This window comes from Quercus suber, unplaced genomic scaffold, assembly GCF_002906115.3.
Source record: "Quercus suber isolate HL8 unplaced genomic scaffold, Cork oak 2.0 scaffold_119, whole genome shotgun sequence".
Classification (NCBI taxonomy): Eukaryota; Viridiplantae; Streptophyta; class Magnoliopsida; order Fagales; family Fagaceae; genus Quercus; species Quercus suber.
Window position 1 is genome coordinate 18,542 of NW_027069584.1, and position 20,271 is coordinate 38,812.

Here is a 20,271-nt window from a genome sequence, read left to right on the forward strand (position 1 = left end):
TTTTTAATTTTCTAGAAATTTTGCAAGAATGAAGAATATATGAAGAATATGTGATCCAATTGTGAATTTGTCAAAATTCACCTTCAATAAAAAAATATTAATAAAATTTTAGCCTTAAATTACAATCAATTTCGTAACTAAATTTTATCTTTTTAACTATTATTATTTAATATAAATTCACAAGCAGCAAATCATTGTAAATGCTTTATTTTTTATTTTATTTATGGTCACTTTTTGTTAGATTATTCACTGTTCTAAACTATTGTGGGTATGGCGCAAGTGACATGACACCTATATCATTTTCACTCACTCCATGGACCTAAATGAGAAAAAAGCAAAAATGTAGGGCAAAATCGAGAAAAAGGTTAAGAAACAAGGGACAAAGCAGGCACATCACATTTAAAATTGAAAATGTTACGGTAACTTTCCAAAACTTCCTTTGTTCTTTCTTCCCCACGTTTGCTTTAAACACAAGTCCCAAACGGTACAAATCCCACCAAGGAAACTGAAAGCAAAAAAAAAGAAAAAGGCAAAAAAGATCACAACAGTTTATGTAGTATCTTATAAAGAAGATTCAGAAGAAGATCTCTCTTAGTTATGGCTATGTCCAAAGTAGAAGAAGAAGAGACAGAGAGGCTTGTTATGGGCACTACAAAAGTGGTGTACTGCTTAGAACCATTGATGTCAAAAGAGGTTCTCTGCAAATTCCCTGACAAGTCATCGGCTTTCAACTTCGACTACACGCAGAGCTCAATATGGTCCCCTTTGGTCCCTCGGGCTTACAGTGCCATGGACTTGGATTCTGATTTTGAAGATTTGGATTTCATGACACCCACAAATAGAAAGATCTCATTTGGTGGTGGTGCTATGTTGTTGAGCAACAAAACCAAGTTGAAGAAAGTCACTTACAACATCAAGAAGAAGCTCAACATCAATCTTAATCTCAATGTTTTGAAGATGAAGCACATGCACAAGAACAAAACCAAGGCATCTGAGAGAAAAAAAATTGTAGGAAAACTTTGTCTCTATTGAGTGCAATTTATTTTAAACTTTTCATTACAGGCTTGGACTAAAGCGTTGAAAGCTGCCCCTAGACATTTCAAGAAAAAGAAGAAGAAAGATCCCACGGCCCATGTGAAGCTCTCCAACAATTTGAGAGATGGGGATGTTTCAAGATGATTATTCAATTGGAAATTTCTCTCTGTTTTTCTTTTTGTTTAATTCATTCAAATATGTATTGCCCTTGCAGCAGGTACACCGTACATTACTATCATGTTATTCAAAAAGTGTAAAACTTTTATTAATTCTTGTAATGCACAATATTTCAAGGCCTTTTCATTCCTATTATGAAATCAATTGCTCAATTTAATCTTTTTATGGTGGAGGATAGGGTGGCAGTTTGGCATTAATATACGTGACAATGTCATAGATGCCTTTGGCCGTGTAAATTATTGAAGGAGTTTAATTTTACTAGAGTTTTACTGGGTATAGAAGAAATCCTTTTCTATGCTTGAATGAAATTAAATTCAGTTCTTGTAGTTGGAGAGTTGGAGACTAAATAAAGAGATTGAAATAGTAACGGCTAGTTGGGGTTGCGTAGGATGAAAGTATTCCTCTGAGTCGGTGATCACAAAACAGAGAGTGAGAGTCTCTCCGTCTCCGTGTGGGAGTCGGAGAGTGATGTATATATATATATATCCCACTTAGGCAAGAAAAAACTAAACGCAAAAATACTTTCTCTTGAAGATTTCAGTAGTCATGGCTATGGCTATGCTTTTGGGTTTAGATGCAAGAACTCGTGTGGCTATGGGGTTAGATGCTAACCCTCGAATGGGTTTGAAGAGGACTCTCTCTTCTGCTTCTGCTTCTGCTTCTGGGTTTACTTCAAAGGAGCAAGATGATGGCAACAAGAAGGAAGCGATCTCAACGTTGTCTTCTGCTGCCAGTAATAGTGCCGGCAACGAGAAGGAAGCGATCTCAGCGTTGTCTTCTACTGCCAGTAAAAGTGCCAGCAACGAGAACGAAGCGATCTCAACGTTGTCTTCTGGTGCCAGTAATATTGCGGAGAATGGTGAAAAGAAAGAGAGGATTGTGGTCAAGATTAATTTGGCTGCATGGCGGAAAAGGAAAGCGGAAAAGGAGGAAGAGGAGAAGAGGAAATCATTGGAGTTGAAACTTGAAGCGTCAAAAAGAAAGCTACAACTTGGATACCAACAAGTTCAAAAGGCCAAAAGAAAGATTCAATTGGTGGATTTGAGAGACATCGCTAAGCCTGAGCCAGAGATTAATCTTTCAAAGAAATCCAAGTTCCATCACCGTCAATGATGATCTACATGTTTGATGATGATTCTTTTTGTATATGATTTTTGAATTCTTTGTACTTAGTTCATGAAGTAATGAAAGATGATAATTTTACCATTTTAATTTGTTACGTTTGAATGTATCTCATTTGTTAGTATTGAATGCAAGTATATCCGATTCTGAGTCGGAGTGAAAAAAACAGAGGGATTTTTTATTTATCATTCACATACGTGACAACCCTTATACTTTTTATTTGAATATACTTATTTTTCATACGTGAGAACCCTTTTTTATTTTTTATTTTTATCTTTTATGAGAGAGGTGGTTTCTTGTTGTAAAGGAGAATGGAAAGCAATTCAAGAAAAGTCTTTCTCTAAGTCTGAGAATGAAGGTTTTATTCATAATTCAAAAAACCCAATCCCTGAAATCGGTACTTCGAAACACAACATTTTTTTTCTTTGTCCCCATTTTACCCTCACTTTTACATTTATTACTCATACGTGCCACTTATTTTTTTAATACAAATGTTAATTTTATTTATTTTTACTTCAATTACAAATTTACAAAACACCAAGAGCAGAGAGCGAGATTGAGAGAGAGTTGCGAAAACAGAATGTAGGGTTGGTATTGGCGGGAATGGGGGATGATGGGTTTCAAAATTATTGTTTGGTGGTGATAATGGAGTATGCCAATTTGGTAATAGCAACGGGCAATGGTGGTTTCAGATGCCAATTTGGTACTGTATGTGGGAGGAGCAATTCAATCCAAGTCCAAGGTTCCCCAATATTTGATTTTTTTTTTTAATATATTATATAATATTATTGATTGTGTTTTCTGTTGTGATGGAGCTTTTTTAGCTCTTCATGTTAAGCTTAGATACTTGGTTTCTTCTTTGGCTTTGTGGGATTGTTTATACCCAATCAGTTTGTTTGGCTTGTTTACAGATGTCAAAAAATTTGTCCTAATGGGGGTTTATGTGGGTTCTGTTTGGGAGATTAATATTCCTTTTTTTGTCAAGGTGTGGAATTTGGAATTCAGCTTTTTCTCATTTGGTTTTCTACTTCGTTATTCTTTAATGCTTTAACTGATTTGGTTTATCATAACTGTGGTAGAATATAATGTGTGGGTTGGTTTAACCAATGTGTTTTTCCCTTATATGTGATAATTCAGCAGTGTTAATCACGTAGGGGTTTAAATTTAGTTTTTCAAGTGGAGACTGTTATATTTTAATTTTGAATTAACTTAATCAATACATGAATATATAATGAATACATGAATTAATCACATTTTACATTTTTACAAGTTTATCATATAGCTCTGAAATGTGAAAGAAGAATGTACGGACTCTGTTCTTTGTGAGTTGCAAAATAAAATTGGGGATATTTAATTTTTTAGGGATCATAAACTTCAAGCCAAACAATTTTTATTAACTGATATTCCAGTCAGTTTGATCATATATTGATGTTCATTGATATGAACAGTTGTTGAAAGATCATTAGTCTGTCAATCCTGATCTCTTAGGTAGGGTTTTGTCATCTCCTATAAAATCTTTATTTTGTACTCTATTTTGTTCCCTTTTAAAGGAGGAGGAGGGATGTATTTGTCAATCCACCTCATATCTCTAAACTTGAATCTACCGATTTTCACAAAATCTTGCTAATAGTGATGAGTGTTTTTTGTTCATTAATAACACTTTCTTTTTTTGCATGTTGCTCATACCAAAAAAAATCTTTATGATTGAATTTTATTTCTGTTTGTTCATGATTTTATTTGAAATGATCAGCATGATATCTAACATGATTTAATTTAGGGTAAAATATCATTTTCGTCCCTAAACTATCACAAAAGTTCGTTTTTCGTCCCTAAACTTTCAAAAGTTCGTTTTTCGTCCCTAAACTTTCAAAAGTTCTATTTTCGTCCCTAAACTTTTCCAAATGTATTGATTTTCGTTCCTCTGTCTGACGGAGTGCTGACGTGGCTTTGATAGTGTGCTAATGTGAGAGGGACGAAAATCAATACATTTGAAAAAGTTTAGGGACGAAAATAGAACTTTTGAAAGTTTAGGGACGAAAAACGAACTTTTATGATAGTTTAGGGACGAAAATGATATTTTACCCTTTAATTTACAATAGTAGCTATTTTTGTGCTTATTATTGTGTTGAAAATCTTATAATTCTGTGATTGTATTCTAATTATTTTACTTATTCAGTCAATATTTCACTGATATTTGAATCCATTAATATAAAATACAAAACCATTAGCTTGTCTACATGTGCATGCATACTTCCTACCACAAAGCTGTGCTAATTGAAAAAACTTCAGGTTTTAATCGATTATGGTAGAAGAAGTAGACAGGTGCATAGTTCTTATCAGTTCATAATTTCATTTCTCTATTGACAATTTTTAGTGCCAATCATTTGTAGATACTTGGATTCTTCTTTGGGGGGATTGTACTCAATCAATTCTCTCTTGTTTAGAGATCTCACAGATGCCAAAATTCTGTCCAAGTGGGTGATTTTTTTTTTTTTTTTTTTGGTAGGCTTAATCACTTGTCTGCTTTAGGTGCCACTTTTGTTGCTCTTATATTGTTAGAACCATTTGTCGCCATCACTATAGCATTTGAATTTGAATTTTGTTGTTTTTCATGATGATGATGTTGATCTTCACACGCACACGCACACGCATACGCGCACATACACACATGCACACAAACACAAACACACCCCTACATATGTACCCTCTTGTTTATTTACTTATTTTTTATAGTAAGATTTAAATCTAGTACCTACCATAACCATAACTATTTGCTATCTTAGCTACCTAGTCATTAAACTCTGCATTTTTGTTCTTTCTCAAGCAATAGTGAACCATGAGGGTCAGCCCTAATCCCTAAAATCAAATTCTATAGGAAAATATCTTTAAAAATATAGTGCGTATAATTGTATATATCATATGCAATTGTCTCTGTTGTTGACATGCTAAACTATCAGATTTTGTCACCAAATACAGTAATTCTAAATTTAATTCTTGTGTATATGTATAGTAAGGGTGAGGATCCCATTTAGGTTAGGGATGGGTAGTTTTGGTTGTGTGCATGTACATGGTCATATTAATGGATTCTAACCATAACAAATATCTTTAATATATATAGATAGATATATATACATACTAGTAGTGTTGATCGAACCACTTGGAAGACTGGGCCAAACCAAAAATTTCTATCTATTTGACTGACTAGTCCCTTTTTTTTTTTTTTTTTTCCCTAAGCTTCCCCAACTCATATGGACAGTATGCTGACTAAATTACTTTTTTTTTTTTTTTTTCCCTAAGCTTCCCCAACTCATATGGACAGTATGCTGACTAAATTTTCAAATTGAAGTCCAACGTCTAGCACAATATCTGTTGAATTCTGGGGCATTGTGGCATATCTTTATCTTCTTGCTATATATGTAGGTAACCATTAACTTAAAATTATGAAAACTTTCCTAGATAACATGACTAAGAGTAAGAGATTGAACAATTTCTGCTATAACTATGTGGTAAAATTTTCTTTCTTAAGAAAGAAATTATGTTTGCCCAATATTTAAGGTTAAAGTTAAACTGCCTTTTGAAGTCGAAGACGAACAGATTTTCAATCATAAAGTTGCATGCATAAAGAAAATTTTCACTTAGCCAAGATAAGTCAAGTCAATGCTATATCTCTTGGGAAATTTATTATAAAGTATATATGAATGTTCAACAAGTGAAAGGCAACTATATATGTTACTGGCTACTACATACATTCCTTTTGTTGGCCTAGTCAACATACTTTTGATAAAATAAAAAATTAGCTATTCATTTTTAGGGTTTGGTATAACAAGCCAGACGAAAGGAATAAGCATATTTTGCCATTAAGGAAGTTCTCGATTGGGTCCAGTTAATGTGTGTCCTTAGGGCACACATTAACCATCTATTTTGAGAAAGTTTTTATGGGGAATTGAAAAAACTGTTAAAATGGTTAATTATTTTTTCGTTTTTCCATAAAAAGTTTCCCAAAATGGCTTACTAATATATGTCATAAGGGTACATGTTAGTAAATCCCTTGTTGTTTAGTGTGAATGATGTAAATACATTAGAGGAAATCGATTTAACTTTTCAAATTTTGTCATTTAGTATCTCCACCCAACATCACATTGATATATCAAATCAGGTTGCCTTTTTGATATATCAAGTCATGTGATCAATGGTCTTATTAATATATCAAGTCACGTGGTCATATGGCCTTCTTATTATTATTGGTTAGGACTAATATCATTTTAAAAACTCTTAAATTTAACAAATTATTGAAACTTTGACTATAAGTTTATGATTTCATATATTTACCTAAATTTTGTTTGGATATTTGTAAAACCTCTGTTGGGGTAAAATTGGAAATTTACTATCCTAGAATATGGGGCTCAAGTTAGTCGCCCTATGCCTCTTAGAGAGTCCAAATAGGAGTGAGTGAAGGACAATATCCTCTAATGGTCTTTCTACATTATGGGTTAGAGAACTAAGCACATGTCAAGTAGCATTAAATAAGATTGATGGTGAATGAAATAATAAATAAAAAAATGCGATTACAACCATACGGTAAAAGAGGCTTACTTAGTCGACCTCCATGGCTAGGGGTGGTCATTGAGGCACGATTTTCTTGGTAGTAGGTCTACTATGTTCTAAGCCGTTAAGCTTGGACTCACCATTCATCCAAATTCCAAATTAGGGCTCTATATTTTTAAGTTCCACAATATTCAAATCTAAAGAAAATAAGACAATTTGGATCTAAATATCAAGATGCTTTTTTTAGCCTCCAAGCTGTAAGTAGCTTTCTTGATCAATCTCCACTTTTAGTTCTTCTAAAAAAATATTTTTACTTTGAGCACTAGTTTTTTTTTTTTTAATGGAAAGTGCTAGTTTTTATTTATTTATTATTTTTTTGAGTACTAGTTAATATATAGAGAGACAAACACTTTCATGATTTCATCACATATTTCAAGTATTATTATTATTATATATGTATGTATGTATGTATGTATGTATATAGGGGTGAGTTCAAGTTACACTTGATATAACTTTAAACAATATTGCACCACCCAATTACTTATTATTGAATTCATATTTTAAAAAACCAATTGTTGGATTACAAATTCTATATGTTTTCAACATGATTAAAAAATTTCAAGATGATCAGAGATCAATAGTCATGTCATCGATCAATTATTTAAATTCAAGTTTTTGTAGTTTAAAATAAGGTACTTGCAACAATATTATTATGGTTATTTTGCAGATGCAAGATGCCAGCACCCACCAAGTGAGGGCTCCCATTTTGCTAATATTTTCTTTAATACCAAAATTGACTTGGTTGAATGATCCATGATATTAATTTTTGGTGAAGATAATGCACTGCCTAGGATGAGAGGAGGCCCGGCTACCTCGAATTAGCCAGAAATCCTATTTTAGTTTGCATTCCTAGGATTAGTATGGGGAGATTTCGAAGTTTCTTTATTGAATCTAAGTTGTTTCAGTTGGTGGTTGAGGAAGGAGGGAATTTTTTCTCCCTTAAGATTTTTGAATGGGGAAAATACTACATGCAATCGGTGTTTATGGGCAAGAGTGTAGCTCTTTGGATAATGCGGAGTCTGGAACACACCGTGATTGGGGCTAGTCCTAAGCAATTTTTCACGTCAAGGGAAGGTGATATTGCTTACACTTTGCAACGGGGGTCCAACTTCTTTGGGTAGTACTTAGCAGTGACAGAGCTTAAGGTAGGTGGGCTGTGGCGAACTATCATTATTTCTGCTGGAAAATTACAACAAGAATAGAGAACTTTTGGGATTGAATTAAGAAGAATATTGGAACCTTCTCAATATGCGTTGGGTGGATTGAAGTTTGTACCGTATAGGTCTAAGCAGATCCCAAAATCTCATCCTACCAGGTCCTATGTGGAAACTGTCAAAGCTCTAGTGCAGGCAAGGTTGAAGCATGTTCAACAGCCCCTCATCAACAAAAAGGTTAAGGCTGGTAGCATGAAGAATATTGTGGAGTTTTCGAGTGACAATTCTCACACACAGGTAGTAGTTTCTGAAACTCAGGCTGGAAGTTTTCCCCAGTCAGTCGTGGGTGGTGGTGAGGGTGGAGAAGGTGGTATTAATGGTAAGAATAAAATTGAGGAGAAAATCCCAGAAGGAAATAATGTCAATATTCCGTTGAAGCCTAATTTGAATTAAAAAATGGTTGAGTTTGGAAAGTTGCGTGATAGTAGGAAGGCACATTGGCTAGAGAAAGGGCTGATTGTGTATGTGAATGAATATGGAAAGAGGCGAGTATCTTGGGATGCTGTTAAGGGTGGGAAACAAGCTGGCAAATGGGTTATAATGAATAAGGTCCTTAATACTAAAGTGGGTCTGGGCCCATCCAAGCAGAATGCCTAAGTCTTGTGGGAAAATAAAGAACCCATTTTGGGCCTAGGTTTGTCAAGCCCACAAAATTTTGAGGCTAGAGAGAGTTCCTTTAGTGGACCAAAGGATCAAGAGTCTTCTTATCTGAAAGCGTTCATTATGCCGAGTTCAAGTAGGAGTGAACTCATTGCCACGAAGGAGTTTGAGTGTTCAATGTTCACACCCATCGCATTGGAGCAACATGCGATGTCGCCGAAGGGATCTTCTTCCTTAACGGCGACGGTAGTGGTAGGTAAGGGTGGTTAGCACAACCCAATTAGAATAGCTCAGCCACCCATTGCGCCGACAGGACCAGCAGTGGTGGCCCAAGCCTCCCACGAGCAAATATCACCAATCAATGCTCCGAGTAGGTCCAGGTTGGTGCTGAAGGTGTCACTAGGCATGATATCGGAACTGATAATGACCCTTACTAACTTGAGAGTGTCGGTGTTGGTGTCTTTGTCTTCTCCAGTGGCATTGCAGGAGGGGGATGAGGATTTTATGGGTTTGGAATGGCTAGTTACATCTGATTTTGCGGGAGCTCAATTACCTGGCCCAACTATAAGGGAATTGGTCAGAGATTTGGATAAGTCTTGGGGTAATTCCAAAGACTGGATATTACAATTGTGTGATGGCAGACAATTAGTGCTCCCATTGTCACTGTATCGTTCTCCAGATTGTATGTCAGTCGGCTCAAGTTTGGAGGGAGAGTGTGTACCAAGTAATGCTTCTAATACTGATGAAGGGCAGAGGGTTAGTTGGGCAGATGAGGGTGAGGGGCTAGTAGAGTCTTTGTCTGTGGTTTCTGGGTCAGTGACTGAGATGTAGGAATTTGATGAAAGGTTGAGGTCTTGTGAGAAAGGTGATGAGCCATTAGTTGTGGTACCTTTAGCCACTGAAGGTCCGATGGAGTCGGTGTCTAGTCATGTAAAGGAGATCGGGTGTAAGGAGAGTGTGGATAATTGTCAATTATCACAATAGGTAACCAATAGGATAAAAGCTTTCAAGAAATCTATGGGCACTTTGCTGGAAGGTTTTAAGGAGCAAATTACAGGATTGTTATTAGCTATTGAGGTTAGAAAGAAAGATAACAGAAACATGTGGTGGGTGATCAAATGAAGTTGGTCAAGTCAGGCCAGAAAGCTCAATGGGAGTTGAAGAATTTGTTGTCATCTTTGAATGTTGAGTATGATCCAGACAAAGCAAAGAGTACAAGTTTTGAGCGGGCTGTTGTGCCTTATCAATGAATGTGTAGATTATTTCTTGGAATGTTAGAAGGTTGAATGAGCAGGACAAAAAGCTCTAGGTTAGAAATTTGATTAGGAAATGGGGGCTAGATGTGGTTTGTCTTCAAGAAACCAAAATGGGGCTAATTAATAGAGCAGTGATTTGTAGCTTATAGGGTGGCCAACATGTTGACTAGTCTTACTTAGGTTCTTGTGGAGATTCTAGTGGGGTGTTAGTGATGTGGGACACTCGGGAAGTGAATAAAATGGAGGAAGCAGTGGAGAGATCTTCGGTTTTTTGTAAGTTTATAAGTGTGTCAGATCAGTTTGTTTGGGCATTTACTGGTGTTTATGGTCCTAATTTACACTGAGACAGGAGGTTTTTATGGGAGGAACTTTGTGGCTTGAATAGTTGGTGGAGTGTCCCATGGTGTGTAGGTGGTGACTTTAATGTGATTAAGTTCCCTTCTGAATGATTGGAGTCTAATTCCTTCACTATTGTTATGCGGGAGTTTTCAAATTTCATTTCGAAACAAGGTCTCATTGATCTGCCATTGCAAGGGGGTACTTTTACTTGATCAAATTCTAGAGAAGCTACTTCGAAGGCTAGGCTGGACAGATTCTTGTTTTCTACAAATTGGGAGGATAAGTTTCCAACAGTTTCTCAAAGACAGATGTCTAGGTTGTGTTCGGATCATTTTCCAATTGTCCTTGAGGGTGGATCTTTTCAGAGAAGACATATGCCATTTAGATTTAAGAATATGTGGCTTAAAGATGAAAGTTTTGTGGATAGGGTTCAGTTTTGGTGGGACTCTTATCAGGTTCATGGTGCACCAAGTTTTATTCTGGCCAATAAATTAAAGCTCTTAAAAAATGATTTGAAAAGATGGAATGTGGAGGTGTTTGGTCATGTTGAAGTTTGGATTAAAAAATTGTGGAAGGACTTAAGTTTCCTAGAGAATATGGAGGAGAGTAGGGGATTATCAACGGAGGAAAGGGTAGAAATGGGAAGAATTCATGAGGAGTTAGAAAAAGCTGCTCTGTTGGAAGAAAAATGTTGGAGGCAAAAATCTAGAGTTCTCTGTGTTAGGGAAGGAGACAGGAATACTAAAATTTTCCACCGTATAGCTAACTCTCACAGGAGGGTTAATTTTATTAATAGGCTTATGGCGGATAGGATGTTGTCTTCAGACCCGGCTGCCATAGCAGATTGTATCTCTTAGTTTTATAAGCAAATTTATTCTGAGGATGTGGCTCATAGACCTGTCTTAGATGATGTGGATTTTTCTAGTATCTCAATGGAAGATGCAAGTTGGCTAGATAGACCTTTTGAGGAAGAAGAGGTGTTTGGGGTGATCAATGATTTTAATGGTGATAAGACACTTGGCTCAGATGGCTTTTCCATGGCATTCTTTCAATCTTGTTGGGGTGTTTTGAAAACAGAAATTATGGCTGTATTCCAAAATTTTCATACTCAGGCGGTGTTTGAGAAAAGTCTTAATGCTTCGTTCCTTGCCCTTATTCCCAAGAAAGTGGATGTTGTGGAGGTCAAGGACTTTCGGCCTATTAGCCTAGTTGGTGGGATTTATAAGATTATTTCTAAGGTGTTGGCTAATCAGCTTCGTAGAGTGGCGCATGGGGTTATTTCGGATTCTTAAAATGCTTTTGTGAAGGGCAGACAGATTTTGGATTTCGTCTTGATTGCTTCTGAATGTATTAATAGTAGATTGAAGTTAGGAGTTCCAAGTGTGTTGTGTAAATTGGGTGTGGAGAAGGCATATGATCATGTGAGTGGGGATTTTTTAATGTATATGCTTCAGCATTGTGGTTTCTCAAAGAAATGGAGAAAATGAGGCATTTTAACTATAAAGTTTTCTATTCTGATTAATGGTAGTCCATCTGATTTCTTTGTAAATTCTAGGGGGCTTCAGCAAGGGGATCATTTATCTCCTTTGTTGTTTGATATTATGATGGAGGCATTAAGTCGTATGTTGGATGTGGCTACCTCCGCTAGGCAATTCTCAAGCTTTTCCGTTGGTAGTACGATTAGTCCATCAGTGATGGTGTCTCACCTTTTATTCGCAGATGACACTCTGATTTTTAGTAATGCTAAACCTTCTCAGATTGCTAATTTGAGGGCGATTCTTGCTAGATTTGAGGAGGTGTTAAGGCTTTATATTAATTTGGGGAGATCTTAGTTGGTACCTATTGGTGGGGTACACAATTTGAAGGCTTTGGTGGGTCTGTTGGGGTGTGGGCAGTCTTCTTTGCCCTTGAAATATTTGGGCCTTCCATTAGGTACAAAATTTAAGGATTTATATGTTTGGAATCCTATCCTAGAGAGAATGGAGGGAGATTAGCAGGTTGGAAGAAAATGTATTTATTTAAAGGGGTTAAGGTGACATTCATTAAAAGCTCACTCTCTCGTCTTTACCTACATACTTTCTTTCTCTTTTTCCTTTACTGGGTAAGGTGGCAAAGTGTATGGAGAAATTACAAAGAGATTTTCTGTGGAATGGGATTGGTGGTGAACCTAAAATACATTTAGTTAATTGGGCCAAGGTATGTAGGTCTTTGCAGGATGGGGGGTTGGGTATAAGACAGCTGGGAAACTTTAATTCTGCCTTGCTAAGAAAATGGTTAAGGAGGTATGGCATGGAGACTGATGCTTTACGGAGGAAGGTTATAGAGGCAAAATATGGGAACATTTGGGGTGGTTGGTGTACGAAAAAGGTGACAAGTCCTTATGGGGCCAGCTTGTGGATACATTAAAAGTGGCTAGTTGAACTTCTCTAAATTCCTTGTTTATGATGTGGGGGATGGTATTAAAGTGAAATTTTGGAAGCATGTGTGGTGTGGGGATTGTACTCTCCAAGAGGCCTTTCCGGAGCTTTATTGCCTTAATAGGTCAAAGGATTCCTCGGTGGCTAAAGTTATGAGTTGGTTTGCAGGGAATTTTTACTGGAATGTGCAATTTCGTCATCCACCACAAGATTGGGAAGAAGAAGCCTTTGACCGGTTTATGGGGTTGGTATATTCTTCGACAGTGCGGGGGTTTGGCCCAGATAAGGTTTGTTGGAAGCTTGTAAGGAATACAGGTTTTGAGGTTAAAGGTTATTATAGCTCCTTCTACCCTCTTACTCTTGTTTCCTTTCCATGAAGAATGATATGGAAATCGAAAGTTCCTCCAAGGGTGGCTTTCTTTTCTTGATCTACTTCCTTAGGTAAGATCTTAACAACAGACAACCTCCGTAAAAGACGAGTGATAGTGCTTGACCGGTGCTATATGTGTAAGAGGTGTGGGGAGTTGGTGGATCATCTTTTACTTCATTGCTCCATAGCTTAGAAGTTGTGATCTTTGGTATTCTGCTTGTTTGATATTCAATGGGTTATGCCTAATACTGTTCTTGAGTTGTTTGAGGCTTGGCAAGGAAAGTTTGCGCGACATCGTCACATTGATGTTTGGAAATTAGTGCCTCATTACTTGATTTGGTGCATTTTGCGTGAAATGAATGCTAGAAGTTTTAAGGGTTGTGAACGTTCTTTGCTGGAGATTAAGTCTTTTTTCTTACACACTCTCTTCGAATGGAGTGTGGTCTTTTCTCACTTTTCTTGTTCTTCCTTTTCTATTTTTCTTGATCGTTGTTCTTTTGTTTCTTGATTTGTGCCCCCATAGTACATCCCCAATGTACTCAGTTTGGCAATCTTTCTATTATTAATATTATTCTTACGTTATTTATCAAAAAAAAAAAAGCAGTTTAAAATAATGCATAAAAGATAAGTTAATGGATCAAATGGTAAATTATATCTGTTTGACATGAAAATTGGCGTGTATGTTGAAAACATATAGAATATGTAATCCAACGGTTGGTTTTTTAAAATATGAATTCAATAATAAGTTATTAGGTGGTGTAACATTGCTTAGAATTACACTAGATATAACTTGAACCCAACATATATATATATATATTAATAGGTAAAGATTAAAAAAAAAAAAATCCAATTAAATTATAAATTAAAATCTAATTTTGTGCCATGTGGCAAATTTAACTTTCTTAATTCTGGTGCACCAAGCTTCAATCTCAACACAACACTTATTACTCAACTATTCTTGAGATGAGAACCCGAATTTTTTTTTTCAAAATAAAACTAGTTTTCAAACAATTTCGTTAGTTGACATGTTTTCAAAACCATTTAGAAAACTAACATCTCAAATGCAACAAACTCGATTTTAGTGTGCTAAATCGAATATAATGAAAACGATTTCAACAAGAAACTCGAGTGTAATGAACTCGAGTTTTGTCATATAAAACTCGAGTCCATAGGACTTGATTTCTTTTAAATTAGCCTTACAGGTCTTCATCTTCTCCAAACCACTTCTCCTCTTTGGGAAAGTTTTTATAGAGAATTAAAAAAGTTGTCAAAAAAATTAAGGCAAAAAGCCCATTTTAGTCCCTACATTTTCACGCGATTCCCGCTTTGGTCCCTAACTTTTTTTTTCACCGATATTAGTCCCTATTCTGGAAAACGCCTCTCGTTTTAGTCTCTAACGTTACATCAGAGACGGAAATTGCATAGCTGGCAAACGAAAAAAATTAAAAATATTAAAATAATGCCCACTGTGTCCACGTGGCTTTCCACGTCAGCCTTTAAATTAAAAAAATTTAACTAAATAAAAAATTAAAAACAGAAATAAAAACCAAACCACTAAGAACAAGATGAACAAAACACAAACACAGCGAGAACAAGATGAACAAAACACAAACCCAGCAAATTTAACACCTAAAAAATTAAATTCAAAGCCATTAAATTCAAACCCATACACCACTGCCAAACCTAACCCGACTCATCAAAAAAAAAAAACTCATCGCCAAACACAAAAAATTGCCCACCACTCATCAGATCTGAGCGAAGACGAAGAAGACGAGGTTGGGTTCTTCAAGCTTAACGATGGGGGTCCACTGCCTTTTTCGGTTGGGAACCTCCTCTAAACGACGCCGTGTGGGTTTGTTGTCACTGACACTCTCAAGCCCGACCACCCTATCATCTACGTCAACACCGCTTCAAATTGGTCACCAGCTATCGTGTCGAGGAGGTCCTCGATCGCAATTGGTTAGTCAATTTTTTCTTCAATTTCGATTGCAATTAGGGCGAAATGTGAGATTGCTTTGGATAGTTTGAGCTGAGCTGATTTTGGTAATTGTTAGGGTTTGGAATGTCAATTTTGGTAATTGCTTTTGCTTTTGGAAAGCAGCATCGGCTAAGAGAGGAGATGGTTTTGTTGTCAGGTGAGGTTGATTTCGTTTGGGTTTGATAGTTTTGAATCTGAGGTTGGAGGTGGTTTGGTTTCAACTCTATGGTTTGGATCTAAGGTTTGTATTTCATTTCTCAGAAAGTATAAGAAAATTTGGGTTTTGAGTTTTGAGTTTGGGGGCCGAAAATCTGGATTTGATTTTTGTGTTTGATGTTTTGGTGGTGTGGGGTTTTGAAATATGGGTTTGAATTTAATTTTTTGGGTTTTAAATTTGCTGGGTTTGTGTTTTGTTGATCTTGTTCTTACTGGGTTTGTGTTTTGTTCATCTTGTTCTTGCTGGGTTTGGTTTTTATTTCTGTTTTTAATTTTTTTTATTTAGTTAATTTTTTTTTTTAAAATTTAGAGGCTATCGTGGAAAGCCACGTTGGTATTATTTTAATATTTTTAATTTTTTCCGTTTGCCAACTGTGCAATTTTCATCTCTGATGTAACGTCAAGGACTAAAACAAGAGACGTTTTCTAGAATAGAGACTAAAATCGGTGAAAAAAAAGTTATGGACCAAAGTGGGAATCGTGTGAAAATATAGAGACTAAAATGGGTTTTTTGCCAAAAATTAATTACTTTTTCATTTTTCCATAAAATTTTTTCCTAAAATGATTTATTAATGTATGCCATAAGGGCACATGTTAGTAAATCCTTTATTGTTTAGTGTGAATGATGTAAATAAATTAGAAGAAATCGATTTGACTTTTCAAATTTTGTCATTTAGTGAGTATCTCCACCCAACATCACATTTATATATCAAATCAAGTTGCCTTATTGATATTTCAGGTCATGTGATCAATGGTTTTATTAATATATCAAGTCAAATGGTTGCATGGCCTTCTTATTATTATTGGTTAGGTCTGATATCATTTTAAAAACTCTTAAATTTTAACAAATTATTGAAACTTTGACCATAAGCATATGATTTCATATATTTACCTAAAAGTTTGTTTGGATATTTGTAAGACCTCTGTTAAGGTAAAATTGGAATTTTACTATCCTTGCATATGGGGCTCAAGTTAGTCACCTTGTGCCTCTTAGAGAGTCCAAATAGGAGTGAGTGAAGGACAATATATTCTATCGGTCTTTTTGCGTTATGAGTTAGAGAAGTAAGCACATGTAAGATTCATGGTGAATGAAATAATAAATACAAAAATACGATGACTACAACCATACGGTAAAGAGGCTTACTTAGTCGACCTCCATGGCTAGGGGTGGTCATTGAGGCATGATCTTCTTGGTAGTAGGTCTACTATGTTCTAAGCCGTTAAGCTTGGACTCACCATTCATCCAAATTCCAAATTAGGGCTCTACATTTTTAAGTCCTACAATATTCAAATCTAAAGAAAATAAGACAATTTGGATTTGAAATATTAGGATGCTTGATTTAGCCTCCAAGCTGTAAGTAGCTTTCTTGATCAATCTCCACTTTTAGTTCTAAAAAAAGATTTTTATTTTGAGCATTAGTATTATGTTTTTTAATCGAAAGTGCTTTTTTTTTTTTTTTTTTTTTTTGAGTACTAGTTAATATATAGAGAGACGAACACTTTCATGATCTCATCACATATTTCAAGTATTACATATAGAATATGTAATCCAACGGTTGATTTTCTTAAATTATGAATTCAATAATAAGTCATTGGATGATGTAACATTACTTAGAGTTACACTAAATGTAACTTGAACCCAACCCATATATATATATATATATAGGTAAAACTCAGAGCAAATCCAATTAAATTATAAATTAGAGTCTAATTTTGCACCATGTGGCTAATTTAACTTTCTTAATTTTGGTGCACCAAGCTTCAATCTCAACACAACACTTATTGGATTTATTTTTTCAAAATAAAACTATTTTTCAAACAATTTCATTAGTTAGCACGTTTTCAAGACTATTTAGAAAACTAACATCTCGAGTGCAATAGATTCAATTTTGGTGTTCTAAATCGAGTATAATGAAGATGATTTCAACATGAAAATCGAGTGTAATGGACTCGAGTTCTGTCATATAAAACTTGAGTCCATAGGACTCAATTTCCTTTAAATTAGCCTTAGAGGTCTTCATCTTCTCCAAACCACTTCTCCTCTATGTGGGTCTCGAGTTCCTTCAATGCCCAAATGTACACATAAATAATTGTTCAATCAAACAAGGAACAAACCTAGATTGAACCAAGAACAAGGAAAAATAAGAGGAAAAAAAAAAAACATCAGCCCAACTTGAACAAGGAACAAGGAAGTGAGAGGACCTACAAAATTAGTGCCACTGTGGTTAGTGGAGATACTTCCTATCCTCCGCCAAATTGTCAAGATTGATTCAGGTATTTGTTTTGGGTTTTGTGTTTGGTTTTGTTCTTGGGTTTTTGTGGCTAGAAGTGGGTTTTTAGTTTTGTTCTTGGGTATTTGGAGTTGGAAGTGGGAGAGAATGACATCCGATCCACTCTCCGTTCTCCCTGCTCGTCGTCATCACCAATTGCTTTGAAAGTGATTGCCTGAGAGAAGCTGAGAGCTTGGGATTGGGATTAGGACTGGGGTTTGGTTCTTGTTTTGTTGTTGTTTTCTGAGTTTGTTGTTGAGAGAAGATAAGAGTTGTGTGGGTTTGTTTTCTAGGTTATCGTTAAACAAAATAAAGTCCTACAGACTCGAGTTTTATATAATAGAACTCAAGTCTAACGGTCTTGAGTTTCATTGGATGTTGAAATCGTGTGCATTATACTCGATTTAGCACACTAAAATCAAGGGTCCATTTTGATATAGCTGAAAACTGAAAACTGAAACACTGTAGCAAAATAATTTTTAAATGTATGAATAGTGTCGGGAACCCATTTTTAATAATTTTTTTTTGAATAAAGTGGATGTGGGTCCTGTGAACAGTACTGCTACAGTGCCTTGTCTATAAAGTTGACCCGCATGCGACCAAAAAAAAAAAAAAGAGGAAAACGCAAACTTATAAACGCAAACGCCTAATCCAAACCCCACCTATATATTGTGAGCATTTGGATTCAACTGAATCCTGTGTCTGCGTTTCATGTTTTTTTTTTTTTCAGCGCGTGAACAGTAACCTCACATGAGTTCACTATGTAGGGGGACAAAAAATACTGGTCACACACTGTTCATAGCATTGTTCACGCACTAAAAAATATTAAAAATGGGCCCCACAGTACTATTCACACATATAAAAATTATTTTGCTACAGTATTTTCAATTTTCAATTTTCAGTTTTCAATTTCATCAACAATAAGTTTAATCCAAACGGACCCCAAGTCTATTGCACTCGAGATGTTAGTTTCGTAAATAATTTTGAAAACGTGCTAACTAATGAAATTGTTTGAAAATAAGTATTATTTTGAAAAAAATCATGAGAACACTGCAAAAGTGTGTCCCATTACATTGATTTGAAATGGAATTTAAACCAACATTTTGAAACCACAAATACTTATCCCTTCCCATTTCCATTTGCTCACGCCATTTGGTTTTGTCCCTTATATAATGTACACTGCTAGGTTTTCCTAATATCTTGGTAGTAATGATAACTCCTCTATTCTGTACTTCACTCTCTTTTTTCTTGTGTACTGTACAAGCGGAACATGGTGAAGACTTGCAGGGTTCTCTACCAAAAGTTTCATTGTTGGGTTCTCTAGAAGAAGCATTACTAAATCAAATTAAAAGGTTAGGTTAGCATTTTTTTTTTTTTTTTTCTGATGATCTAATTTTTAAATCAAATATCTTCTTCATTCTGAAACCACGTTTTTTTTTTTTTTTTTTCTAATTTTTAAATTGAATATCTTTTAAATTAAGATTTTTAAATGTTGTATGCATATCTTTTAAAAAAAAAAATTCAAGAAAACTATATATAAATTCGCGGAGACTGATTTTCTACAATGTAATATTTTAAGTGTAGTGTGTTACAAGGTTTGTCTTCTTTTTTTTATGAAAGAAGAAAAAAAGTGTCATTCAAAATTTGAATGCTCTTCTATATTCATAATTCATCAAGATGAAGTTTTTCTTGTTATAGAATTTTTTTAACAGTTTCTTATTAACATTATGAAGTTTGCAAAATTAAAACCAAACAATTATTAATACGTTTAAAATGCACAAAATATATTTACAATATTACAACTCATATATTCATTTTAACTTTGATTTCAATTTTTTTTTAATCCCAATTGATAAATAAACAGTTTCATTACGTCAATTTTTCTTTATAATAACTGTGGGGTTAGGATTTGTGGCCCAAGCCCAAAACAATAAATTTGTAGAGCATGGGTGATAGAGTTAGGTTGATTATGGAATTAACAACGGTTGATTACAACCTCCAAGTATAAACCAGTAGAAAGATATACGTAAAGACGAACTGAATTGAAGTCCGAAGAGGTTTATGATAAATTGAATAGTGATTACAGTTCCTAGAGCTACAATAAAGCCTTTCTTTCTTCTCTATCGTCTTCCACCCCCCCCCCTTTTTTTATCAGGAGCCCTTCTTCTTTATATAGCATCCTTCTCCATCATCCTCATCGTCTACTTGTTCTTCATCTGTGTACCTACTTGAGTATATGTCACGTCATGTATCTTCTTTAGCTCTTTGTGAGTGGCGGTAGCTGAGGTTACACTGTTCAGGGGTCTTCTCCACATAAATGCGGTTAGAAAAGTTGCTGCAGTACATTTAATACGGTGGTAGTAGCTTTTCCTTTAAATATTTCTTAGTTCTTATCATCTCCAAACATACCCAGAACTTATCTTTATCATTGGGATTGCTAGAAAGATCATTCGGACCTTCCACACGTTTGATTGATCAAGACTATTTGTATCCGAGGAGTAAGACCTCTTCGAACCACTGGTGACCTCTTCAGATTGTACTCCTCCTTCATTTCCAGGTATCTTTCTTCCAGATGGACTCCATCTCTACCGGTTCCTTCTCTTCGGACACACAGTAATCTTCAAATAGGGCCCTAGGCCCACTACGTAAGGTTGGGCTCCCCCCCCCCCCCC

The 20,271-nt window shown here is 35.4% G+C and overlaps 1 protein-coding gene across 1 annotated transcript; it reads left to right on the forward strand.

Annotated features, from left to right (window-relative positions):
* Positions 1–597: 597 nt before the first annotated feature.
* LOC136068514 (uncharacterized) lies at positions 598–1,179 on the forward strand. Its single transcript, XM_065775776.1, has 2 exons — positions 598–987; positions 1,063–1,179. The coding sequence occupies exons 1-2, from the start codon at positions 598–600 to the stop codon at positions 1,177–1,179; spliced, it is 507 nt and encodes a 168-aa protein (XP_065631848.1).
* Positions 1,180–20,271: the final 19,092 nt, after the last annotated feature.